The sequence below is a fragment of the Podarcis gaigeae genome (genome assembly GCF_964106915.1).
Source record: "Podarcis gaigeae genome assembly, chromosome: 3".
NCBI lineage: Eukaryota > Metazoa > Chordata > Lepidosauria > Squamata > Lacertidae > Podarcis > Podarcis gaigeae.
The window spans coordinates 29,005,706-29,033,060 of NC_139680.1; the positions used below are offsets into that span (position 1 = coordinate 29,005,706).

Consider the following 27,355-nt stretch of genomic DNA (forward strand, 5'->3'; position numbering starts at 1 on the left):
TGTCGCAGATGTAACACTTCCTGGTCCCTCTAGGAGGCTTCGCCTTTACTGCACCGGAAACTGGGGCTCTGGCTGTTGCTTGAGCCTTAGCACCACCAAGTTCCATCGGCTCCTCCCCCTGCCTCCCCAGCGGCGAGGGATGTGACTGACTGAACTCCCTGGGGATGAAAGAAGACGTCCTCGCTGGTGGACGCACCTGACGTTCTTCCTCATTGTGCCAAGGACGTCCCTCGTGACGTATCCCAATCGCCAGAGCCCTCTGCACCACCTCCTCCAGGGTCTGAGGTCTGTCTCCCCTGGCAAGTTCGTCCTTTATGGGACCGCTGAGACCCTCCCAGAACAAATCCCTCACAGGTGTGCAGTCTTTCTCCCAGCGTAACGCAGTCAGTAAAGCAAAAAAGCTGGAATGGTACTGACGCACAGTGGCTTTGCCTTGCCGCAGTCCAAATATCTCCCTGCGTGCAAGATCCAAATCTACGGTTGACTGGAAGCAGGCATCCATCGCTTTAATGAATTCATCAGAATCGCGGCGGGCAGGACCATCTTCACGCCACAAATTGCGCAACCAGTCTCTGGCCGGCCCATGCAAGTGAGAAACAATAAACCCCACTTTCTCCTCCTCATCTTTAAAGTCATGACGAAGCAAGTGTAATGCATACAAAACGTCTGCTCTGAAACTGGGGTAGTGCTTCAGGTTCCCATCGAAGTGGGTGACTAGGCTGCCCCCCCGCCTTCCAAGTCCAATGCCCTCTGATCTGGACCCTGGGAACCCTTCCCTGTTTGCACGCTCCCACCTTGTTTGCAGGTCCTGGCAGCGCTTCTCCATTTCGTCATGCTTCTTCTGAGACGCAAGGACTGCAGCGGTGAGTTCGGAAATTGTAGTTCGCAGTGCTGTCAGCTGATCCTCCGCACTCATGGCTGTCACCGTTTGTGAGCTTTGCAAAAAAAAATTTGCGTTCTTTGGGAGGGGACTTACTGTCAGAGCCACCCGAGGTCCCAGCTCACAAGAGACCAAAATCCAGTCCAAGTTATATACAAAAGGTTTTATTGAAGAACATTGTTGTCGTTACATCCAAGCTCCGTGGCTCAGCATCTGTTACCCTTAGATGTTAGAAGTCCCCTCTGAGTCAGTCCCGCCCCTGCACCAGCTTAAGAGGCTTGTACTGCTCCACCTTTTCCTCTCCTTCCTTTTCCGCAGGGTCTTCCTGCCCCCCTGTGCTCCCTCCCTTCGGGACTCCCCCGAGGCTGAGTCTTCTGACGCCTGCTCCCCCCTCCTTCATGCTTTGGGACCAGGCTCCTCCTCAGGGCTCTCCTCATTTCCGCGCGCCTCCACATTTGAACTTGGCGCGCGTACGTTGCCTCTGACCTTCCTTTCCACCGTTACGCTACTCTCGGTACTACACTCCTCCCCTTCCGGCAGGACGTTCTGCTCCGAACTCCTTCCCCTCTCTGCTCCCTGTTCTGCTCTTTCTGACACACTGGCAACTCCACCCCCTTCACTCCGTTCCGACGGAGAGGCCGGTCCCGATCTCCAACCCCCACTGGGGATTCCCTCTTCGCTCCCCTGCTTCTGACTGCTTCCCTCTCTACTGCCCCTTGGCCTCACCAGGGGGGCTCCCTTTTGGGAATCCTCGGATTCACTTGACGGACTCACTGACAACCTCGGGTCATCGTCGTCCTCTTCCTCGTCGCCCTGGGACCCCTCCCCCTCGCTCTCTGTCCCTGAAACCCTGACACTTTGTTTTTTAAAAAATAATATTTATTAAAGTTTCAAAAAAAAGTTACAAAAATGAAAAGAAAAAAGAAAGAAAGAAAGAAAAAAGAAAATACAAAATACAGAAAAATAAAAACAATTAAAAACATTTCCTTCTTTCCATGTCTTGTCTTTCATTTACTTGTTTCCCTGACCTCCTCACACCTCCCTTTTTTGTATTCTAGTTCAATTAAATATTTCAGCAAATCCTTTTCAGCTTGGTTTTTATCCTAATAATTTATCTTAGTGTACTATAATTTTACATTCTCATTTCACCAATTAAAAAATCAATTTTTACCTAATCTTTTATATCGTTTCTGCTAAAACCACATTACTTCATTCCAACATCCTTCTAACATTCCTGAATCTTACAATGTTTCTGTAAATAAATTTTAATTTTTTTCCAAAATATTTTGGTTCTTAAACAAGGTGGTACTTCCTGTCAGTTACACACCCCCTTTGACAAACCTACTCCTGAGGTAACAGATCCAAGGGATCACCACACGCCTCTTAACTGGTTTGGGAGACTTCTCTTTCAGGAACAAGCATGGCCAAACTTGGCCCTCCAGCTCTTTTAGGACTACAACTCCCATCATCCCTAGCTAACAGGACCAGTGGTCAGAGATGATGGTAATTGTAATCCCAAAAGAGCTGGAGGGCCAAGTTTGGCCATGCCTGTTCTAGAAGAATCTCTCCCCTCCTGACCGGATTGAGTCCTAAGTAGACTTTATCTTTCCAGCTTCTACTTCTGGCTCAGCCTCAGCCTCCCACTTAATTCCTGGCCTATTATTACCACAGGACACCACACACTGTCCTTCACACTAAGCTCAGAGACTTCTTTATCTAGCTTTTGATATACAGTGGTACCTCTGGATATGAACGGGATCCATTCCGGAGCCCCATTCACATCCTGAAGTGAACGCAACCCGCATCTGTGGGTCGCAATTTGCCGCTTCCGTGCATGTGCGTGAGTTCATTTTGGCCGTCTGTGCATGCGCGAGCAGTGAAACCTGGAAGTAACGTGTTCCGTTACTTCTGGGTCGCCGCGGAGCACAACCCGAAAGCGCTCAAGCTGAAGCAACTTCAACCCGAAGTATGACTGTATTCCTCAGAGTGGATGTTTCTACCCAGAACCAACTCTCTCCTCTCACTCCCTATCTCCCAACCTAAAACCTGTCTCTCCAAAAACCTCTCCTTTTCAACTCCCTCCCCTGGAACCCCGGCCAATCAGAAGCTGCCGTTTGCTAACCATTTGCTGGCAGGGAAAAAGAAAAAGAAAACACTAGGTGACCCAAGCCTGCCCAGCAAAACAAACCCTTCCCTCACAGAGGCCATATGCACTTGGCTGGTAACATGGCTTTCAAAGTTGTGGCTGGCTACATTCTGTGATTTTCAACTCCTAACTAGCAGTGGCAATTTTTTTTTTTTTTAAGTGTGAGATCAAAAATTATCTACCCCAATTTTGCAATTTCTTAGGCATTACAAGCTTAGTTGTGGACTTTGGCTTGGCTCGACATTCACCCTTCCTCGTGTTTTTACAAGCTAATCAATTTATGAAGATCTAAAAACTGCTTTTTTTAGTTTGGAAAGTGTAGGCTTTTCAAAATTCCTCTTTACTAATTGACTAGAAGAATAGAAGCCTGCAATTGTCAGAGTTAACCAAAGGGCTGTTTCTTCCACGCATCCCCTTCTTTTTGCACTGATTGATATTTCTGCATAGACGTGCCCACTTCCAATAATTGCACACCACTGTTTAACAGTGCAATATGGATGGGTTTCTACTTTTGCTCTCATTAATTAAATATATTTTAAATGTAATATTTAGCATGGATTCGCGATTTCACTCAGCTGTTACGTTTTAGCTTTGTATGTATGTCTTGCCATGCGTTTTGAACTAAAATCAGTATGTACATCTTAATTCTACTCCTTCCATTTAGGCTGGTAATGGATGGCCACATCCCTTACTTGAACGCTTATAAAGATTTCCCAGAGGAGATGAAGGTATATGGGGCGGACTGCAAGATCTTCCATGTAAAGGTGACCTTCATTCATCTACCTTCTGTGAAAATGTTTACCCGTTACATACATGTATGGTGGCTCTGATGAATTAAAAGTAGATTTTTCTTACTGATCTTACAATTTCTGGAAATGCTCTTTAGCCTCACTGGTTCCTCCCAGGCATTGTCTAATGTCTGTTATTACTATCTGCTATTCCCCCCAGTGCTCTCACCGTTTATTTAATCTGTGGTAGTCAGCTCTTTCTTCTTCTTCTTCTTCTTCTTCTTCTTCTTCTTCTTCTTCTTCTTCTTCTTCTTTTCTCTTTTTTGCATTGCAGCCATGTAAAATGGGGAGCATTTTAAGTTGGAGAGATGGTTTTTCAAAACATTCCTCCTTTGAATGAATACCACCAGCACCGATCAGCTGATTCAGAGGGGCTTTCTCCATTAGTGAGAAGGGTTTTACATTGAAACTTCTGGTTAAAACAGGGTTCTCCCCCCGCCCAGTAGGGAATACGGTAAATTTCTTTTCTAGCAAGAGGTTTCGCCACTGGTGTTTTACATCCTGCACCATAGCTCTCCTTAGATACATCTACTGTTCTGCCATAGCTACTATGCCACTACTCCTACTTAGTTTGCTTAGTTGTGTTTTGGGGCACTGCCGTTCCCATAGTACTTCAGATTTGTCAGCACCACATTGCATTGTTGTGAATAGTTGTGAACAGCAAGAATGTGTGTCTAAGATGTGCAGAGGTGCCTTTTTCACTCGGGAGATATACAGAGCAGGTGCAAACTTGCAAGAGTAAGTCACCATCGTAGAGAAGACTTGAAGTTGAACCCAAAAAGTTTGCCTGCTAGTTTTGTCAGCTAGCAAAATGGGGGTGCCATGTTGTCCTTAACCTCAGGCAGCAAATTGTCTCTAGCCAATCCCAGCTTCTCTTTCCACCAAGGCTTCTGATTCTGTGGCTTTACTGGGGCAAAAACATATTTTATGATGGCAGGCAGCGTTGCTCAGCCTGTGGGCAGGAATTGGGACTCCCCACCCATTCCACCTGGGGGGAAAGTCCTTTGTTTATTGGGAGATATTCCTTTCTGTTCTCCCAACATAACTTGGCCTAGCAAAAATGATTGCTGTACTTATTTCTGTAATTTACATTTGGATTCTAAATTCTGATGGGCGCTTATCTATAAATTCTGCAGCTCTCTGTATGTTCATTGTTTCAAGCTATCTGCAAGTAAGTTCAAGCTAGCTAAATGTTTAGTTCAGTTTTGTGACAATTGCTTGTAGTTAGTGAGATTTGTATACAGTTCTTTTAATATACTGGAGGCAGCCCATATCCCCTGTGGTGCCCATGAAAGGTCTCAGTAAATATGCCCGCAAAAATCCACAATGTATAAGAGGCTGCTTGCTCTTCCTGGTCAGCTCACATCTGCAGTGACTTGGTCGCTCCTACATTGAGCACACCTCCTTAAACATGTCCACATTTCACTGGATACCAGGACTGGATGTCCATCCATTCCAAGTGGAGGAGAGGTACAGCCAGCTTTTTCTCTGTGCACAAGTGTGGTGGTTGTTAGTATAAGGGCCTTTCCCCTGTTGATGGGAGAGAACACCTACATCATTTATTCCTGTTCCCTTTTTGTCTCTTCTGGAAGTGGTGACTATTTCATATTACGCCTTCCCACCCCCCACAGCAGCTGTTTCACGACTGGCACATATAGCACATCCTCAAAATGCTATACTGTATATGCCCACTAGCCCCAAAGGGTTGACCACCCCTACCTTACTATATAGATTGTTGGGCATATTCTAATCCATTCTAAATGTTTGCATACAAGTAATAAATCTTACCATTCTCATAGGATAATAGCTCTTTCCTTGTTTGGTCCACTGCCATAGAATTTCCATGAATATTTTTCTTCTGTATTAGAATCTTGTAAATACTGTGAGCATAAAGTTTTAAAAAATATTATTATTATTATTATTATTATTATTATTATTATTATTATTATTATTATTAAATCATTTTTCAGATGTTTCCTATACTTCATGTTGCATATCCATCTTAAAGTTCCTGGTGAAACTGTGTCTTGAAAAAGATTCCCTTCATCTGTGTTTACGCCTTGAGGTGCTGGAACTGTAGGCTAGAAACTGTGCAGTGAAAGATTAAAAGCATTTGATACTGCTTCCTTAAATGTTCTCCAGGTGTTGTTTGGGAAATGGAGAAGTTGGGGCAGCATGGTAATTAGTAGTCATCTCCTCAGTGTGCCTCACCCTTTCATTTCTGATTACAAATTCTTCCTTGGTGGCATTCAGCACCGGCCACCTCACTGAATAAAAGCTTCCAGTGATGCTATTGGAAGGAGCTGGAAGATCTGAAGGCAGCCATTTAATACCAGAGTGAAAAGACTTAGGGTAGAGCCATTCACAAAGCACAAAACTGTGTTTTGCTCTAGTGCTGTGGGTTAGTTAACTGTGTTAGTTCCAAAATTCACTGGGTTCATAAATGCGTGTGTGGCTGTACACTCTCCTTTCCGACTACTACAACCAGTTGCCTGAGGCTTCAGGAGGAAGAAAAGACTTCACTATTGCCCATGGACCTCATTTCTCTGCTACTCCTGGTTCTAGAGTGAAGTTCAGGAGATCCTTCCTCTTTGCCTCTCTCTCCTGAACTTATAGGCAGTCCTCAAAACTATATTCCTTTCCTGTAGTACCCTGCTTCCAGTCCACATTGACATAACTAGGTCCTTGTTCACAAGGAAGTAAGGCTTTGTTTCCAAGCAGGTTCTTGTTTCACTCTTGGCCATGGAGAGCATTTTGGACCACAGCACCAGTATCCGGGTTGTCTACTGGAAAGAGACTTGCCACCTTGGCTTTCCATGGATTGCCTCTGATTCCTACCTGCATTGGACTCAATGACACAACCTGATTTCATGCCAGTTATTCCTTGTAATTGGGCAGAGATGCTTTAGTGAGCCAAGTGAGTAAAGGTGGTGGTTATGGACAGGCAAACAGGATGTTCTGTGTCAGGTAGGGGTGTGTGTGTTCAAATCATGGTTTATTTTTCTCAAATATGCTGCATCTGGCTTTCATTTTACCAGAAGGATAATGAAGCTTTGAAGGATGGATATATATTTTTTGATATATGTCCTATTTTTCCTGTCGTGCCTATTTGAGACTTACAAGATGAAGCATTTGAGTTCTCAATAAACCCCTCCTTCTTTCGTGCCCAAAATAGCATCTTCCTCGTCTTTCTGGTTAGGATTTGGGGACCTGAACCTCTTCTATTCAATCTCTCTCTTTCTTTTTGGAGTTAACGAAATTAACAGGTGCCACACATAAGTAGCATTTTATTTTCTCTCTTGAAACAGCTTCAGAAATGACAATAAGCAAGGGTGAGGCTCTTTAAAAAGAGCTGAGGAGGAAGTTCATTTCTGACATTTATTGTAATCAGGTGTATCACGGGAATCTGCTGTTGTGTAACAGAAACTCTGGCTTGTCCTTACCTGCTGAAGTATTGCTTAACAGAGAAGGAAGATAGGCTTACTGAAATGTTGGTCAAATTCAAACTAATTTTGCTTTCTGCCATTATCTTTTAATATTTGTGAGTGAGAGAGAAGCTGAATTAGTGTGTCAACGGGTGTGGCTTTATATGATTCCCCATATATACAGGGTGAGTCCTTTAGAAGAGGCCCCATGGATAAAGAGTACACATGTTCCACGGGGCCTCCTTTAAAAGACTCACCCTGTATATGCCAGTTTAATTAACTGTGTTATTCAAGCAGATCTGCCTCACAGGACTATCCAGCAAATGCTCTTTTCTGCCGTGAAGTGTAATCCGTGATGAATAACCCTATGGGATGCGGGTGGCGCTGTGGGTTAAACCACAGAGCCTAGGACTTGCTGATCAGAAGGTCGGCAGTTCGAATCCCCGTGACGGGGTGAGCTCCCGTTCCTTGGTCCCTGCTCCTGCCAACCTAGCAGTTCGAAAGCACGTCAAAGTGCAAGTAGATAAATAAGTACCGCTCTGGCGGGAAGGTAAACGGTGTTTCCATGCGCTGCTCTGGTTCACCAGAAGCGGCTTAGTCATGCTGGCCACATGACCCAGAAACTGTACACCTGCTCCCTCGGCCAATAAAGCGAGATGAGCGCCGCAACCCTAGAGTTGGCCACGACTGGACCTAGTGGTCAGGGGTCCCTTTACCTTTACCTTATCCTCTAGCAGCAGAACAGAATTCATATATGATTGTGTGAATGATTTAAACTCGTTTTCTATGTAGATCTCCTTGCTCATGGCCTGAGATGTACGAGTTGATCTGTGGAGACCGTGGTTGGGGTGTGCATGTGTAAGTGTGCACACCATGAGAGAGAAAGATAAGCCATTCTTACAGTGTGTGAATTGGACTGGTGATTCCATATTCATGCAACATGCTGATCAGATTGCATCAGCTACTTCAAGATACATTGAAGGTGGATAGGGCAAGGGGAGGGCATAGTCTCAGCCCCAGTCAAATCTGGGCTTACCACCTATACGACTGGTGTTTCTTTTCCCACGAGAGCTTAATTTCATTGGTATTGCCAGACATGGCTGTTTCTGGCTCGGAGGGAATCTGCTGCCAGTATCTTATCTCCATAGCTGGGTGTTGCATCTCCTTCACGAATTGTTTATTCCTTAGAGCAAGCCAGGATATTAGGCAGCTCTCTAAGTTAAGCTGTAGGCGGTTCACCCACATATTAGTTCTTTCCTGCCATTTGTTGGCCCTTTAGTAATCCCAAGGCACACCCTCCGTTTGTTACATCACCAGGAGCATGTGCTTCACAGATGTTAGAAGATATGTGTCCACCCTTTGCATCGCTGCTCTCTCTATTTTCTAAACATTCCTCACCTCCTCTGTATTCCCCCCACTGTTTTTGAGAAACTTGAAAATTCAGTTAGTGGGAAAACTGTTAAAAATTAAATTCATGTTTGCAGTAATGCTAAAAAGGAAAGACACTCCAGTGTCAATAAGCATATTATATTATTGTATTCATATTGGTATGCTACTGTTAGCTACTTTACATTTTCTTTTGGGAGGAAAAGGTACAGAAAAGGAAATGAAAATGAGTCCTAAAATCTGTCTGAGCCTGCACTTATTGTGGTGAATATATTTTTATTCTTATGCTATCATCTTTTTTCTCCATGAACATTTCATTGTTCATAATATTATTTCTATAAATGCATATACTGCCTTTTAGGGATAAACCCCTTTCTTATAAGGTAGTGTAGGGTAATATTCAAGCTGTCTTTAAAGACAGCCTCATAGACTGCATTACAGCAGTCAAACCTTCGAAAGTGCATGGGTAATTCTTTTTTTAAAAAAATCAGTCTAATCACACACCCCTCCAGTTTTTAAAACCAGCAAATAATCCCTGTATACTAAATTCAGTTGGAAATACATGATCATTTCGCACACCCCACTCGAGTTTAAGGTTGTATGGTACAGCTATTGTTGCTCTGGGAGCGCATTCTCATTTCTCTTGACCTACTGCAATTGTTGGTCAATCAGGTGTCTGAAGCACTACGAAAATCTGCCAGACCTGTTTGACTAGAGTCAATAGCAGGACATGGAAAAATGTATACATACCATTGAACGTATAACAGTTCTTTTCAGAGATATGAAGGTGCTGTGATAAGACCATTATTGCCCACACTTTTTCTTGTCCTGCTTCTTTGGGGGACAAAACACACCAACGAGGAATGGAATTATCAGATATAAAGCTACCCTTCTTTGTCTGAAAGATAGAAAATCCAAACTTCTGCCCTGTGTTAAATACACTTGTTTCCATTACTCTGCACCAAAAGCTGTGTCTTCATGATAGACAGATTGACCATTGTTATTCATTTAGCTGTGGCAGCAGTAGTTTCTTCTAGTCTTCTTTTCTTTCTTTTTTTAATTTTAAGTTTATTGTGTTGCTACAGCTGTATGTGGTCTGGACACCATTTTCTTTCCCACAATGCTCTGGATGCAGCACTAGTTCCAAACCATTGTTGCAAGGGGTGGAAATGGCAGACACCACAAAAATACAATAGCCTCCATTGATAGCTGCTATACTCTTCCTCCGTCTGCACCCAGTTCCCCAGTAGGAGCTAGGCCAATGAGAAACAAGCTGTAGTGGTGGTGGTGATACTGCTTGTGGCAACAGCACAATAAAGTTGTTGTTGTTGTTTAAAGCCCTAAAAAAAGCTACTACCAATGGTGAAAATAAATTACCTCCACCCTGAGCCTCATGATTGCAAATTTGACCTCTTTCCCTTGCTTCTCAAATTAACTAAATGGTTCCCACTTTCTTAATCTAAACGGGGTTGTGAAGTTGGGGGGCCACTTGGGTTTACTTCTGATGTAGCAATTTTAATCCTTACAATCCTATCTGTTAAAGAAAATTTCCAACAGGTGTATGAATTAGGCGAAGGATGTAAACAATAGCAGGCTGAAGGAAAATACAAAACAATTAAGGGGGAATAATGAAGAAGGAATCTTAATCTGATTTGTATTATAGAAATGTCAGTGTAGAAAACAGTGAGTCACTAGGTCATTGTTATTTCACGTACCAGTTTGGCTGTAAGTTTTGCATTTGGCAGTCAATGGCAATATTGTCATTACCCTTACATAATTGGCAACTGGTTGCACTGGTGTTGTTGCATCATAAATTTCTGTATCTACAAAATTCCAGTATTGTGTGATACTCTTAATTGCATATGCGACATGTTTACTTTTACAAGTGATTTTTGCGAGTGTTTTGTGAAAGAAAGTTGACTGGGTATTGAAATTCACCAGGTAACTCCCACCGAGCTAGAGCTCTGAAATTTGGCACACATGTACCCTAAAAATTGCTTTAAAATTTCTGGAAGTGTTATATTCCTAAAAAAAGGCTCTCTGGGTGATTTAGCTCCATAAAACTGAATTTGATGCAGATGTAGCTCAAAGTTATTAGAAAAGCCTGAAAATTTGTCACTTTTTTTTTACTGCTAACCTTAAAAATAATAATAATTGAGGCCTGAAATTTAACTCATAAGAGAGGCTGCTGGCATTCCACTAACAGGGACTCCCGCTGCTTTTTTACATACTTGAATTAAGCTTTATTTATTGTGTGTGTGTGCATGTGTGTGTAATACTTGCAGGAGCACATCCTTTTTCCTATCTTGAGGTACTTGTTGTGGGGAGAATTGTGGGAGCAACACACTTTCCAAGCAGTACAGTTCAGGGAGGTTAAACAACAACAGCCCTCCCCACCTTGTGCTGGGCTGTCAATGCAAATGGGAGTTGGAGGACATCAACATCTGGAGGACATCATACTGCCTACCTCTGTGCTATATTGGTGTTCACTGATAGATGTACAGTGAAAATCTCAGTAGTATAGATTTGCCAGAGGAGGCATTGGAGTGGCTTTGGGTGGAGTAAGTTTGCTACTCCCCTGTTTCGGAACGTTCCAGTTCTGTTCTAAATTATAGGCTAAATACATACTTAGGTTGCCTTTTGTATGGGAAAAAATATTCCTTTATAAGGGAAACAGTACAGTAGTACTTGTATTTGCGGGAGTATTTCTCCCCCCCCCCCCATGACACTGTCAAAATAGTAGAATTGTAATCCAACACTTAGAATTGTTTCTCATCACCAGATAATTAAAATTAAGCCCTGGGCTGTGACACATTTAACATAATCTGTTTCGTTTTAAATAAACATTTTTGAACACAAGACTAATAGCTCTTTCTTCAAAGTAGTTAAAATGTTTATATGGATGTTTGAGGAAATAATTTGGATAGAAGCATCATTCCCAGTGCTGTAATTCCCTCATGTTCATCTAGATTAAAGGTAAAAGGACCCCTGACCATTAGGTCCAGTCGTGGCCGACTCTGGGGTTGCGGCTCTCATCTCGCTTTATTGGCCGAGGGAGCCAGCGTACAGCTTCCGGGTCATGTGGCCAGCATGACTAAGCCGCTTCTGGCAAACCAGAGCAGCGCATGGAAATGCTGTTTACCTTCCCGCCGGAGTGGTACCTATTTATCTACTTGCACTTTGATGTGCTTTCGAACTGCTAGGTGGGCAGGAGCAGGTACCGAACAATGGGAGCTCACCCCGTCGCAGGGATTCGAACCGCTGACCTTCTGATTGGCAAGTCCTAGGCTCTGTGGCTTAACCCACAGGGTCTTATAAAATAGTATGCCATGGTGGGATGAAAAGGTTTGGTGGAAGGGGAGGGCTGATGACAAGTCAGGTGAGAAGGGGAAATGCCCTTCTGAGAAGGTGTGACAGTCAGCCAAATAAATTTGCCGCGCCACATAGCATGCAAATGCAGGAGGCGTGGTATTGCTTGAATATCCATGGGGGATTTCTTGGGCTCGGTTCTGCTTTGCTGGTGGACCCCCAAATATTGGGTTACTTGTGCAGCTGGATTGCTCCTGGAGGTAGAAGAGAGGCTGGCAAAATGCAGAGTTAGACTATTAGTTCTGATGACACATTTCTTGGTCCTAATAATGCAGTGCTGTTTCAGCTTATGTCCTTAGAGGGGGCGGGGGGGGGGGAACGGGATGACTTTGACAGCTTATTCGATTGAGAGAGCTAGTTTAGGGTTGCCATAAACCAGGACACCCTGGATTTTCTTTAGGAAAACCCCAAAGTTGTTGAGCTATTTATTTATTTATTTATTTATTTATTTATATGCAGTGGTACGTCGGGTTACAAATACTTTGGGTTACAGACTCTGCTAACCTGGAAGTAGTACCTCGGGTTAAGAACTTTACCTCAGGATGAGAACAGAAATCGTGCGGCGGCGACAGCGGCAGCAGGAGGCCCCATTAGCTAAAGTGGTACCTCAGGTTAAGAACCGTTTCAGGTTAAGAATGGACCTCCGGAACAAATTAAGTTCGTAACCAGAGGTACCACTGTATTTACAAAAACATAACTTTTCAAATTGACTTGCCTCAGATCCAAGACAAAGCACCGCCCTTTGAAAATTTTCCCCAGATGTCAATTCAGCCTTTGAAATCCCAGTAATGTCTGGTAAAATCCTAAAATAATTGGGTGCTCAGTTATATTTGCATCCTGAACAGGGCATATTTTTGACAGTTAATTTTTCTTTATTAAATATTTATAACATTATTCCTGTACTTCTTATGTGTTGGACATCAAGGAAAGCATATTCCTTCAAACTCGTAGCTCTCATTATTAAAATGCTGCTTTGACTACCTATCCCGAAATGTCTGAAGACCAACGTAAACCTTGATGTGCAACAGTCCTGTAAAGCATGTATTTCTTGTTTTTCAGGAAAAGTGCTTCAGGCAAAAAGGTTGCTTTTTTAAAAAACAAACAAACTTGCTGCTCTGAAAGATTGCAAGCATAATACAGCTTGTAGACATTTTACATGCATGAGTAAACTTTTTGTTGGAGTTGTGTATGCCTTGTGCTATTTGTGGACTCCAGGGGAACCTAAGAATGTTTTTATTGTTTGTTTGTTTGTTTAATTGGCATTATCAAAAATGAAACTTTTGAATGGATGTCTTGTTTTCAGAATGCTAAATGCGTGGAAAGAAAGGAGAATATTTTTTGCTACGCCATTAATAAGCACTTTTCTCTGTAAAACCCATGACATCTCTCCCCCTCCTTCTTGTGCTTTCTTCTGTAATACACATATTCACAGAATATCCATCATGACAGAGCTGTGTTAAGATTATCCCTTTTTGGACACAGGCAGACTTCCACAAAAGTTCTCACCAGAGGCAAGCATCCTTGACTCTGTCGAGAAGAACATAGGTAAAGGTAAAGGGACCCCTGACCATTAGGTCCAGTCGCGGACAACTCTGGAGTTGTGGTGTTCATCTCGCTTTATTGGCCGTGGGAGCCGGCGTACAGCTTCCGGGTCATGTGACCAGCATAACTAATCTGCTTCTGGCGAACCAGAGCAGCGCACGGAAACGCCGTTTACCTTCCCGCCAGAGTGGTACCTATTTATCTACTTGCACTTTGACGTGCTTTTCGAACTGCTAGGTGGGCAGGAGCAGGGACCAAGCAACAGGAGCTCACCCCGTCGCGGGGATTCGAACCAGCGAAGAACATAGCAGCACACAAAAGACCCCCTTCTCCCTCAAGGCCACAGCAGATTGAAGGTACAAAAAACTACATCTTCCTCCAAACCTTCCAGCATGTGTCAGAGAAAATTGGGGAGAAGAGGAGGTTGGTGGTAACAAATAATAACTGGCTAGCAATCCAAGCCAATATTTGTGGGCACCCAGGCAATACATCCCCCCCCCCCAAGCAATGAGAGCCTATATGTTTGGGAGCAGAACTCTGCTTGTGGTGGTTAGGATCAAACTCAAAATTTCTGAAGTGTTTGTTTGTTTTAGATTCCAATAGTATTTTTCATGTTTTAAGTTCAGCAAACTGTTCTACATTTGCAGATTCTCTTTCCCTTTTTGTGGTTTGCTGTGGGGTGAAACCCCTTTTCTATCTCTTATTGAACTGAGACCAAAATCAAACAAACCAGGTTTACATTTCTGTCTTAACGATGCTACCTATAACATACCCTGAAACTATCAGAAAATAAGTTTGATTGAAATGAAATATTACTCATCCATTTATATTAGAAAAATGGTTATTGCCTTCTCTATTCATAAAGTAATATGAATCAGTGCATTAAAAACCTAAAGGCACACTTTGAAATAAGTTTTCCAAAGCTTTCTAGAAGTTTTAGGATCGTGTAGGTTTGCTTTAACTTGCTTTTCAGCTAACTGTGGTATGGATGCCTTATCCTTTGGCTTATGTTGTAAATAGGACCTTGTGCCCAAAATATTCTTCAAAGCAGTTAAAAGCAGCAATGTTGTGTATTTACAGGGCTAAAGAGGTTCTGGCTTAACTGATAATAGATCTCTTTTTGGTTTTTCCTGTTGTTGTATTTATGCTTTCATTAGGTGTTTCTCAAAAGAGCGAAGAAAGTTCCACGCTAAAAGAACAACTCAGCACAATGCTTGGTGCTTTGTGGAGTCACCCAAGAAGCAGCTCAGATTTCTATAGATGGCAGATGTGCTTTCGGTCAAATGATGACACTTATTTTCGATTTTGTTTTCCAGTCCTGGCCTGCATATGAAGATGTTCACGAAAAGACACAGGCCCTTGCTGTATACCTGAAGCTACCTTGTTTTCCAGATATAGCAGAGGGCAGCTTCCTTCATCCAAACATTCTGTGCATGAAGTATTTGATGGAAGCCAACTTACCTGGTAAGGACATGTGGGGGAGGGATGTGTTTTGTAACACCCAATCTAATGTTCACCCTATTTTTCCCAACGAACAGAAATTATACATTATCAAGTCCTTTTAAATAGCCTTTACTGTACTAATGTCGAAAGCACATTCTGATGATAATAATAATAATAATAATAATAATAATAATAATAATAATAATAATAAAAAAATATTTATACCCCGGAGTTTTTCATGGACTTCAAGTTGGTAGTGGCATGGGGACTCCTAGGGCTTTATATTTGAAACTCATGGCTGATGCTCTAAGATCTGTCAAACCAAAACAATGGCTCAAAATTTATGAGTGAGCCAGTGTGGGACAGCAGCTTGAGCACTGAACTCGCAACTGAGAAATACTGGTTCAGATCCCTGCTCAGTGAAGAAGCACAGAACAGGGTTTCCCAAACTTGGGTCTCCAGCTGCTTTTGGTTTACAACTCCCATCATCCCTAGCTAGCAGAACCAGTGGTCAGGGATGATCAGAATTGTAGTCCAAAAAAACAACTGGGGACCCAAGTTTGGGAAACCCTGGCGTAATAGATAACTTGGGAAAGTCACTATCTATTCGCTGAGCCTACCTCACCTGGTTGTTGTGAGCTCAGTAGACAGAATGTATGCCTCGTGGGTGTTGAGTTAAGCTTTCAATTAACCTCTTCCCCGGTACTGTACTAAAATAATTAAAACAGTCACACTCTAAACCTTTTTGGTATATGAAATCCTGTTTCTGAATCCATTGGATATGAAAATAAAACTTGACTAAATATAAGGACGGATCATGTCTGCAAACATGTTACTTTCTTCACTGTCTCTTCTATGTACCTTCATATAGACACACATTCGTCTTCTCTTTATTACAAGAAGGAGTTCAAATACTTAATCACTAGGGCAGCAGAAGAATTAAAGGAAAGTACTAAATGTTTTCCAGACACATCTGCTCAAGTTTTAATAACACAGTTGTGATCCTCTTTACTGCTGAGTCATGTTAACAGAACAATTAAAGTCATTTATAGCTGACCATTTGATTCTACCCAATCACTCCTTGGAGAAAATGAGATTCATGGAAGCAAAATAAGGTGTTCCTCAGTATTGCTGGGTTCCTAATAGTACACACCTATGTAGGTTCGCTAAGAAATGAGTCTCATTATATTCAACATGACTTTCTCTCAGATAAAATTGTGTATAGGATTGTACATTTCATGTCTTCCCTTTAGATTTCATTACTTTCCCTTTTACTATGTATTTTTAATGAAACAGGATTTTTTAGGTGCTTAAGTGAACAGGACTATTGTTCTTAAATCACTTTGAGATATATCGTAAAGTTTCCACTGCAATATATGTAATGTTTCCTGTTGAAACATCTTATTTTGGTCATAATTTTTGGAAGCTGTGGTTTGAATCAGAGTTGGATCATTCTCAACTTTTAGTATCTGTACCAGACTTTCTCAACTTTGGGTCTGTAGATGTTGTTAGTCTACAATTCCAATCATTCCTAGCTAGCATGGCCAGTGGTCAGAGATTTTAGTTCAAGAACATCTGGGAAAGACTGGTTTGGATACCAAAGGTTGACAGTGCTCTTAGAATTCCAGATGTAATATTCAGTATTAATTTATTCTTAGACTCTGCATGCTGCTGCAGTAATCATATTCATACTTGCATAACCAGCTGCTTACAGGTGAGAAAACAGCCTAGAAATATATAAATAAACTAGAATAGGAAGCAGGCTGTGGCATGACCCTTCTCCTCTTCAGTGGAAATTCCTCGCTCATTTCAGCATTAATTAGGGCACAGTGCTGTTTGTCCCATTGCCGGTATTAATCATGGTTAGCTTTTAGCCAAGGATTGAACTGTTTTGTTAGTATTAGCTTTGGTTATACTGTGGTTGATGCTGATGAAGGAGGGAGGGAAATGACCCAGCAGGGAGGGGGTGGCAGCCCTGAGCTTACTCAGTCTTAAAACCATGTTTAAGAGAATTGGGACTGCTATGTTATAATGCCAGTCCTGCATGTACCTTTTGAAAATTGCAAAGCACAAATGGATCTGATGGAGGAAGGTTATCCAATCAAAGTTAAACCCTGTTAAGTTCCATTGTCCTTAATGCAGCACAGATTAAAGCAGAAACTTAATGCTCCAACTGAAATTAATAACACTTTGCGTCCTAAATTTGGGTTGGATCATGTCTTCACGCACAGCAAGAATAAGGTTTAAGTAGTACTGCTACCACAGATCGATAGGTTGCCTTGTATTTTAACATTTCTTCTTTTAAGAAAAGGTGCATTTGTACTTCTTTTTACGCCACTTTAACTGTAGCTACAATCTTTACATTGCTGTACAGGTGTCTTCGAAGACACAAGGAACACAATTTCTTACTTTTCCAGTTTAGCAAGGATGTCATGAATCAGCTACCTCATCAGATTCCAGAGGGGTTGTCAGTATACTCTGAAATACCGCCAGCATTCACCTGCCTAAAATGTTGATTCCCTTCCATAAGCAGAAACAGTTCGTATACCTCACTGGTGACCCCGTTTGAAAGTAAAGCTTTCCCCCGCAAACACAATTGTGCACATGTACACTTAAATGACTAAAACATGCTCAACTAATCTACTAGGAATAGAGCAACACTCACATGTCTATTATGAACAAACAAATATAAATAAGAAAATGTACGATAATAAAAGTTAGGAAATATGATTATGACTTTATGAAATAATGATATTGGAAACTGCTATATATAATTCCTAAGAAATTCAGATGGAAGAGAATTGAGGAAGTCAAATAATATGTTTATGAAGACGGATCTTAACTAATTAATTAAGTGTTAGTGTAGTGATGATTTGTTGTATTTTATGTTCTATATATCTTTTTCTTTTTCTTTTTTCTGTTTCATTCTTTTTCCTTTATTATTGTCAACTTTTTCTTTTGTTATGTCTATGTATGGAAAATAATAAATATTATTATGAATATTATGAACAAACAATTTTTTTGTACCTTTAAATACTTTCCAGCCATGGCAAGACCTGGTGAAGCAGTATTGCGAGCCAAATGGGGAGGCCTGGCTAGCCTTATTAGGTCGGGTTCCCCACCATTGGACTGGATAAACCTCCAAGGTTCGTTCCAACTCTAGTTCTTTGTGTTGGACTTCCATAGCATTTGAAGTTTATCCTCTTCTTAATTCAGATGATATGCACAAGTGGACGTGCAGAGTGGTAAAAAAAACTGGCGTTGGTGAAATGGACTTCCTGACACTCCATCCTGAGAATAAATCAGCTCAGAATGTGAAATACGATATTCTTGCCGTAGCTGTGGTGGTGGTGGTGCTGAAAATGCTGTTCTTGCTGGATGACCATTATGAATGGTAAGTGTGCGCTGCCATTATAGCAAACGCAAACTTACCGACTTATTGCAGTCCAGGGCCACAAAAATCCTAGACTGCTATTGTTACCACTAAGGACTAGGTCAGTGGTTCTCAAAGGGTGTGGTGCGGCAGGAGAGGATGGCAAGCATGGCCGGAAGATTCAAGGACAAAGAAATGCTTAAACATTTCAGTGCAGTACAGTGGCGTAGCGTGGGGGGTGCAGGGGGGCCCGGCCGCACTGGGCGCAACATCTGGGGGTTAGGGTTAGGGGGCGCAAATCCACGGGTTAGGGGGCACAAATTACTTGCCTTGCCCCGGGTGCTGACAACCCACGCTACGCCACTGGTGCAGTATAGTATCAAAACGTGTTTTTTTTTAAATTTGCAGAATATGGCTTGATATCTTTTCAAAATGAGAGTATCAAGTGGTACTGAGGACAGTCCTAAGTTGTGATCCAGAATCACTGTTTGAACAGAGTGCTGGAGAATAGCATTGGCTGTCCTTCTGCCGTTCTCCAACTCTGACCAATATGAAAGATCAGAAAAGAGAAAGGCTTCTTTGCGTTGATGAGGAGATGAGAGTTCGTTTGTCTCAAATTAGACCTAATATAAATGACATTACCTGGCAAAAGCAAGCTCACACCTCTCATTGAGTTTGTATACATAAGGTGCATACGTAAGAGACTCGTTTATAATTACCTTTTGGGAATGATTCATGTTGTTACGTAGCTGCATTGTTTTATACTTTCTGGCTGTCCTGTGATCTTATTATAAAGTAGTTGTGTTCTGTGGTGTGAATTAAGCACTGTTAGGAGTTGTTTCTTTTTGTTTTTCAATGTATTTCTTACCAATGAAGAAAATGGTGTGAGATGAGTAAACTTTAATTATGGAAGTGTGGCCCAGAGGAAAAAAAGTTTGAGAATCATTGGAATAAACAAATGGAACACTGAATAAGAGAAATATAACATATTGCTTCCTTAATATTCAATTTGTGTATATTCACATAGCATCTAGAATCGGTTTTGCCATTTCCCTCTTGGTCAGGCAGAATAACTCTGCAGCACAGCTCTGAAAGGGTCTGGTCTTATTTGACATAGTGGTGGTTCAAATGTTACTTATCCCAGTCCAATTTGCTTTAAGCTGTTTTTGATGTCGTATTTTAATTTTTTGGAACCCTCTGGCTAAGGAAGGGTAATAAATCATCCTCATCCTTGTAATGTGGAGGCAGAAAAGGGTGTGTTTCAAGCAGCGAGGGTTGTAACACTTTTGTTGATCACATGAGTGTCCATGTTAGTGTTGAAACCCGTCCCCCCCCACCAGATGACAGTGGATTCTTGTATGAAGATGTTCCATGTAAGTAAAGCCCAATGCAAATGGATGGTGTCATGAGCCTGGGGTCCGACTTCCCCTCTGGGGGATGAGGCCAAGGATTTGGAGAAAAAATTGGAGGCTAAGGGTCTGTATCCTGCAGAGCTAGCCACTATGGTCCCCAGTTATCCAAGAACTGCAACATAGGAGGAGGCCATTCACATGGGATGAGCAAGGTTTGACCCAGCCCTTACAATTAAAAATTTTTAATCTAAGAGATAAGGCCTTTGGATTCATTACAGTGGCTCAGATTTTAAATACGCTTTGAGTAGTTTGAAAAAATGAGGACCATGTTTTCAATTAAAAAAAACCCTCTGAATCTGTTGGATATATTTTCAGGTTACTAGCAGACTATGCCGAAGAGAGAAACAAAAGGAAAGAAGAAGGTAACAAATACTTTAGAAGAAGCTTAGTATAAGTTTTGCATTGCATATTTTAAGATGCTAGCATACATGCAAGACAGTTGTGGAAGCTCGTTCAGTAGAGTGTGTGAATTGAAAAGAAAGTGTAAGTCATATGAATGTATGAAAGAGCTACATGTGAAAAAGGAGCATTTTACATTTGCATGTGGCTTCCAAGCAATATCTGAATGACTGTAGCCTCTTAAATTTTAGATGCAGACGTCGCATAGCAAATGCTGGAAACCGACAAAGGCTCAGTTTCCAGAGACTCCAGTGCAGATGTAAGATAGCTCATCCTTCAGTTGCTCTAAAGGGATCAGGGACCGGCTGCAGGATCACATTCTTCCTCCCCTCTGTTCCTCTCTGTCCTCATGCCCGTTGCCCTCATGTTTCCCAGCTGGCTTTAGCCTTCTTTAAACCTAGCTAGTTTTCTGTTAACTTGTGTAGATCATTGCTGTATTCCCAACTATGTAGTGACGATGTGGTCAGCAGTAGATCTAGTCCCTCGAATAAGTTTAGGGCAGATCATCTGCTTTGAATCCCTCCTCCCTTAGAGAACATCCAAAGACGAATTGGGCTCACAGATATCTGTTCATACAAATATGCCCTTAAAGCTGGATATCCTAGAATGCTGAAAAACGAATGCAGTACTTTTAATCGCAGCTTAACAAGAGTCAGTATAGTGTGGTGTCAGTGTTAGAAACAGAGATATGAAAGCTAAGAGCTAAATGGCACCTTAAACCTAGGCTATGGGTGTAGCAACCTACTGTCCAGGCTCACTCTTTTATAACAAGAATACAAAGCTGAAAGTGAATCAACTGTGTTCACTTTTCACACAGTCTAGTCCTTCCCCTGCCCACCCCCTTAATATTCTTAAGAGGGTCTCTTCTTCAGTCTTCGGAGAGTAACTGGAAGTGGGGAGGCAGAAAAAGGTCCTCCTTTCCTTCCACTCTGCAGTTTTAATCTGAAATCTTAGGCGCAGTACTGCACCCAGAGCTCAGGAACCACTTGCGCTAATGAAATTCCCTGTCTCAAAATGCGCCTAGAACAATGGAAGTTTCAAACCCTGCATGGTGTATGTGGAATTTGATGTGGAGCTTTCTTGGTCTTCTCTTATCCTGCACAGAAATAACGAGGCCATGCTGATTTTAAATTCATTGAAAGACGGATGGAATAAAAGTTAAAACTTAATTCATTCATTTTCACTATAGGCTGTCCAGTGTTTGATATTTGGAAATGGTACCTAGTTGTAAAGAATGCTCTGGATGTGGAGCAGAAGAAATTTAACGAAGGAAGAATCAGGTGTGGTGTTCATAGACTGACAGTCTCTGATTTGGGTTGGATAAATTAAAGGGGTATGATAGCAATGGGCAGTAGCTGAAGATATGAATTAAAATGGGTAGACCCATCTGTAATGTCTTAGGAAATCTCTCTTTGTAAATGTTTTTTGGTGGGTTTTTCTTTTTACTTCTGATACCATTGCTGACATTTATTTATTTATTTTACGTAAAAGGAATGGGAGGAATATTTTGAGGAATGTATGGGGAAGGTTTCTGTAGAAAGTAGCCTTGGTGGAGGGATGATTAAGCTGTGGTGGAAGGGGTTTTAGCACTACACTGCTATTTCCCCTAAGTAGCCGCAGTGGTATTAATGGAAGATATTTCACTTTTGGCATTTTTGGGATGAATGGTGAAACCAAACAGGTGATTGTATTCAACTGTTCCATAACAGGTTTAGATCATAGTTAAGGATATGGTTGTTGTGACGATAATCCACTGTGTGTTGTCTTCTCTTTCCTCCACCCCCAAATATTTCTTTTTTCTTTTTCTTTTCTTTTCTTTTTTTGCATCTTCAGACATTTATGGAGATGTGAGAAGCCACTATTGTTTTTTGTCCACGAAACATATGCTTTCCTCAAGAAAAGACGTAAGTGATTTGCTCTTCCTTTCCTAAAACATGACTCTTTCCCCCCCCCCCCCAAGGTTGAATTTAGTTCTTAAGAACCTGGACACATTTGAGGCATAAGGAGAAAGGGGATTGGGATTCCCAGTCTGACAAGGAAGTAGGAACAGAACTACCGTCTGCCGTAAGCCTTACACGGCTCAAATATGTAACATTGAGCCATTCTCCCAGAAAGCATTTTGGAATATTCTTGAGGCCTTCCTGACTCTGCTTCCTACGCTGTAAATAGATTGACAGGTACACTCTGGGAAAAGAGAAGAACCTGACAAAGACAATGCTAGAGTTAGAGTAGTCCTGAAAGAAAGAAAGAAAGAAAGAAAGAAAGAAAGAAAGAAAGAAAGAAAGAAAGAAAGAAAGAAAGGCCACACTCCTCTTTTTCCATATGTCAGTTCTTCCCATGTGATGTGTACAGCTGTTGGAGATTATTTAAATTTTCCATTAAAGTGCCTGTCATGAGACACCCAAATTCTTCAAGAAGATGCTAAGTTCTGATATATATTTTTTTACTATCACCAGAATTACGTAGGTTTTTGGAGAATAACTTATATTCAGCATTTGGGTTTGCCTTGTGAAGTTTGCTTCCTTTATGGAAGTCTTCCAGCCTTTATTTCTTTCTGAAACAACCTTTAAAATGTTTTGTGGCTCATTGTTACATTTCGCTTTGTACAGAAATGGTAGTGGACCTTCAAAGGCAGTTCCGAACACTGTCTGGTTCTGTGGAACCTACTGAGAAGCGGAGCCCCTCAAGTTTCCAGCTAAATTGGACTGAGGAAATAGATTGTTTCCACGGGCACAGCCTGGTTGGGATTTTGCAACCAAAAGGCGACACATTAACAACTCTGAACAGAAAGTATTGGTTGTGTACGACTGCACTGTGCAAACGGAAGTAAGTGTTTGACATCCCTGTAGAAAATGTGTGCTAAATGTGTTAGCGTTTGTAGAAGATGAATTGTAGAATGTGTTGACGTGAATATAATAATACTAATACTAATAATTTATTATTTATACCCCGCCCATCTGTCACATTTTGCTGCGTTTCAGGTATCCTACATTTTTGCCTTTTTAAAAAAATTATTCATCACCAGTTTGGAAGAAAGATACAGTATTATGAACAAGAACATGTGGTAGAGGACATTAAAGTTTGCTTAAGTATATTAATCACAACATCCTTTAATGATAGATTTCTTGTTGAACAATATATGTTATTCTGCCAGCAGGCAGTGTGAGGTGGAAGACATGAGAGAGAGAGACCTAAAAGATTTGCATACATACTACTTTATTGCTGGAAGGAGAACAGGATTCATGCATTCAAGTAATGATTCCGGCTGCTGAAAAATTTAATGTACTGCTTTTTGCCAGTTCTGTAGTGTTAGCACTTTGAGGCTGTCCTGTGTCAAACCTTTATTTTAAATCAGATTAAAATGGGATCCTGAGTAGCCTTTCCTATGGTCAGTACTTGTATCAATCTTGATTGTGGCTACGTCAGATAGCAGAGATTGGTTCAGGGTACAATATAAGCACTTACAAAAAAACATTACTGGGTAGTAGACCTAACCACATGAAAAGGCAGTCAGTAGCCTGTGTCTATGTGATAAACCCAGATTACCTAGATCCTTTCTTTCTTCCATTTCTAAGTGTCCCAGGTGTTGGTCACCTCTGTAGTACTCATTTAAAACTACCAACCAGTAAAGCTTTTAACCATCTTCCATGGTTAAGAGATCAGAAGTAGATTTTAGAATTGTGAACCTCATTTTTGGAAGAAGAACCAAGACGTCTTTTTTTGCTTAAAAAGGTCAATTATATATACTTCTCATATCCTCTTGTAATTTTCCACATAAGTTAGAACCAAGAGAGACACATTTGGACTCTGGAAACGTTTGTCAAGAGAAACTTCCTTCTCCTAATTGACAGAAGCACGTTTTCCTTACTTAGTTCTTAGCACTGGTTTTAGTCTGGTACTGCTCTTAAACTGATGCCCAGTATATTCCAGGGGCTAGAAAGCTGGAGATGGGTGTTTGTTTCATCTTTTGTATCCTGCCGTTCTATCAGCAAGAATCAAAGTTACTTCCAATGGAATAAGACAGCGTAAAATATCATCTAGGAAAGACTTGTGCAACTGAGCTTCCTTTCTCCTCTCTTCTTCCCTGTAGCCCATCATGCACCCTCAAAGTCTGCCCCCAGATGCTTGGGTGGCCCTATGAAGCAGATTTTGGGGTCATGTGGGGAGAGGAGAGGAAGGAGAAGTCCTGCTGTGCAATCAGATCGCTGCTGCGTTGGATACAGCCCCATACTTCTAATTTAGGTACACAAACAGTAGCACTGTGGCTTCTTAAAACCCAAACAGCTTGGAGTCTGCTGTGCACACACACAGCTGTTTACGTGAAGCAATTTACTACATAAATCTGGGTGCTCGCGATGGTTGGAAGAGCGAAACCAGCAAATTTGCACAAGAGTTATTGAGTGCAGCTTGCCATATGTAGCAAACTCCTTGCCGTTTATATTTTGAGCAGCTCCCACACCACACATTCCACTGCTTTGTGTGAACAGGGCTTTAGAATGGGCATCTTGAAAAAGTAAGAATCGGGTTCAAGGTCTTCCGCATTCGTGAATTCTTTGTATGACCATGCCTAAGTTTCTGTCTCTTTGAGAGTGAGTCGCCTATCTTTAAAGCAGGGATCATGCGGCTCAACAGGGTTGTTCACAAAGAAAGCAGAGCAAACACTTACAAAACACTTTGCAGATTACAAGTGCTGTCTATAAATGCTTAGCTATAGTGGTACAAGAAGAGCTTGAATAATATTGATAGGATGTGTACCCGTTTTTCTGGATGTTGTAATTTGGAATAAATTTGTGGGCTGTTTTCTATTTTTTCCCCCTTTTCTAGGACGTGTGGTCATTTGGCATACTTTAAAGAGTCAAATTTTCCTCATTCCTACCAGTTTGTTTTAAATCTGTTCTCCTTCATCCTGCGGGTGAAGCCCTCTCTCATCCATGAAGAAGTCTGTGTGATTGAACATAAACTCTTCTATACAGAACTTCGTAAAAAATCCATACTCTCCAAAGTTTGAAAAGGTGGAAAGCTTTAAAAACCAAAGACTTATCTCAAGAGAGCGAAGACCTTCAGTAAGTGCAATAACCTATACGGAAAATTCATACTCATTAATTGAGATTTACTGACATCATCACATTAAGAAAGATGCAGCTGCTCTGCAATTTGTTTGTACTTCAGATGTCACGTTCCTAGTCCAGCTACCACAGTTTGTTGGAGCAGAAACAAATGCCGCGTTGGGCTGCTTCATACAAAAATACTTTAAATCAGTTTCTCGTTTGCATCCAGACTGGGAAGCTTTTATTGCAAACCACATTTATTAGATTGAGAATGCGATGTCTGAATTGGACCTTACAGTTTGTGGCAGGGTGGGTGATAATGTGATCCACTAAACTAAACTCTGTGTCCCCCCAGTCATACTGTAAAATTTTTATACATTTTGAACTTCTTGTTCACTATTGTAATAACAAAAACATATTGACATATTTTGAAATAAACCTCTCTTTTTTTTCAAATGAAGTTGCCATTTAGCTACTTCCTAATGCTGTGATCCTACAATCTGATGGTACCTTACTGGTTTATCAGTGGAGTTGGGTGCTCCATGAGGCAGAGAGGTATCTGCTTCAGGTGGTAATTTCTGTGTTGCTTAACACTGTATTCCCTCCACACCCCAGTTTAGAATAGGAGGGGAATCCACTTTGATTTTTTTTTGTTAACCTCAGGTGCTAAAATGTATTGATTGGGCTTGCCCCTTTGTGGAATTCCTTTAGTTCTTTGGAGATTTGTAATGGCATAGGAATGTAGCCTAATAGTAGTGAATAAAACAAATTATTGCGTAAATCTCCATTCCTGTTACAGTGAGCATCTTACCTTTAATCCAGCCCAATCTTAAAGCCAGCTAAAGTATAGTTACAGCTTTGAAAGCCAATATTCTTTGCCTGTCTGCATCAGCAGTGTTTTGTCTCTAATGCTTCAAAGAAGTAAGGTTCAGCGCACTATTCCTGTTAACATTTTGGCTTCATTGGATGGTTAAAACAGAACACTTTGGGTTTTGTTTCGTTTTTGTCTTTTTCACAATAAAAAAAATGTGATAGACTTGAATGAATGAATAATACAAGTAAATGAGTTTTTGTGTAGCGATACTACCTCTGCATTGATTAGGAACCTACTACTAATCTAAGCCGCAATTCACCCCTTGGATCTCTTCCCCCTTGCTGTTGCTTGACCTCCATAATACGTGTTAAGATTGACAGTTGGCAATCAGGTTCCACCTTCCAGAATGTTTTAAGTTGAGTAGAGAGGAGAAACGCTGTAGCGCACTGCAGCAGCTAAACTGGACACCTTCATTTGCCCCACCTGCAGTAAAACATGTCTCTTCCATATCGGTCTCTACAGCCACAGCAGGCGCTGTAAGTCTCCAATAGTTTGACTTTACCCTGGAAGACACATTTTTCCAGTGTCTCCCGAGAAAGACGGATGCCAACACTCCTCTAAATGCCTAGCACATTTAGGTGCTATATCTATTAAAGGTGCTATACCTTTAAAACAGCATTACGCCTAGATGGATCAGTCGGCACTTAGTCACTGTCATCATAGCTAACAGGCTTGTGAAGCATGGCAGCACCTGATCTTTACTGAAATGAAGTTGTGCTGAGCCTGGGACACAAATGCTTTGAGTCCACTCACCATTATGCCGAGGTGCAATTGCATTTCTCAAGCAGACAAATGGGGTTGGATAGCCCAAGGGTAGGGTGTATGTCTCTAAAACAACAGCTTTAACTACCTCCTCTGTTTGTATTTAAGTTGCAGCTCCTCTTCTCTTCAGCAAAAATAAATAAATCAGCATTTTATCTGTAGTCCTTTTTTAAAAAAGAAGGGATGTTTTTTTCTTTTATTATGCTCCTTAGCCTAAGGACTTCTCAGCTCTACAAAAAATACTAGATCTTCTTTTGAAAGGGATGATTTTCTCCTTTATTATGCTCCCAAGCCCAAGGATTTCTAAGCTCTACAGAAAATACTGGATCGCCTTTTGTTGCATCTGAGTATCACACAGAGCTAAATAACCAGTGATATGTGATCGCATTAGTAGGAATAGACAAAGAGAGAACAATTTTGGTTGCCTTAATATTTAGTTTTGGGGTATTTCTGATTCTGTTTTATTCTTGATTTGCACTCCTGTGGTACATATCTAAAGCAACAGCCA

General features: G+C 41.4%; 1 protein-coding gene across 2 annotated transcripts in view; it reads left to right on the forward strand.

Annotated features, from left to right (window-relative positions):
- TAF1B (TATA-box binding protein associated factor, RNA polymerase I subunit B) overlaps positions 1-26,253 on the forward strand; it is a 44,812-nt gene extending 18,559 nt beyond the window's left edge. Inside the window, exons 8-16 of one of the 2 annotated variants that reach the window (XR_014561923.1) lie at positions 3,691-3,790; positions 14,853-15,000; positions 18,196-18,373; positions 20,080-20,126; positions 21,353-21,443; positions 21,997-22,067; positions 22,773-22,989; positions 23,145-23,252; positions 24,988-25,085. Coding sequence is in view for 1 of the 2 variants with exons in the window: in XM_083730396.1 (XP_083586522.1) it covers positions 3,691-3,790; positions 14,853-15,000; positions 18,196-18,373; positions 20,080-20,126; positions 21,353-21,443; positions 21,997-22,067; positions 22,773-22,989; positions 24,988-25,171 (1,036 nt within the window). In the remaining variant the exon portion in view is untranslated. Of the gene's footprint in view, positions 1-3,690; positions 3,791-14,852; positions 15,001-18,195; positions 18,374-20,079; positions 20,127-21,352; positions 21,444-21,996; positions 22,068-22,772; positions 22,990-23,144; positions 23,253-24,987 lie in introns of both variants that reach the window. The other variant, XM_083730396.1, reaches the window with a different exon arrangement.
- Positions 26,254-27,355: the final 1,102 nt, after the last annotated feature.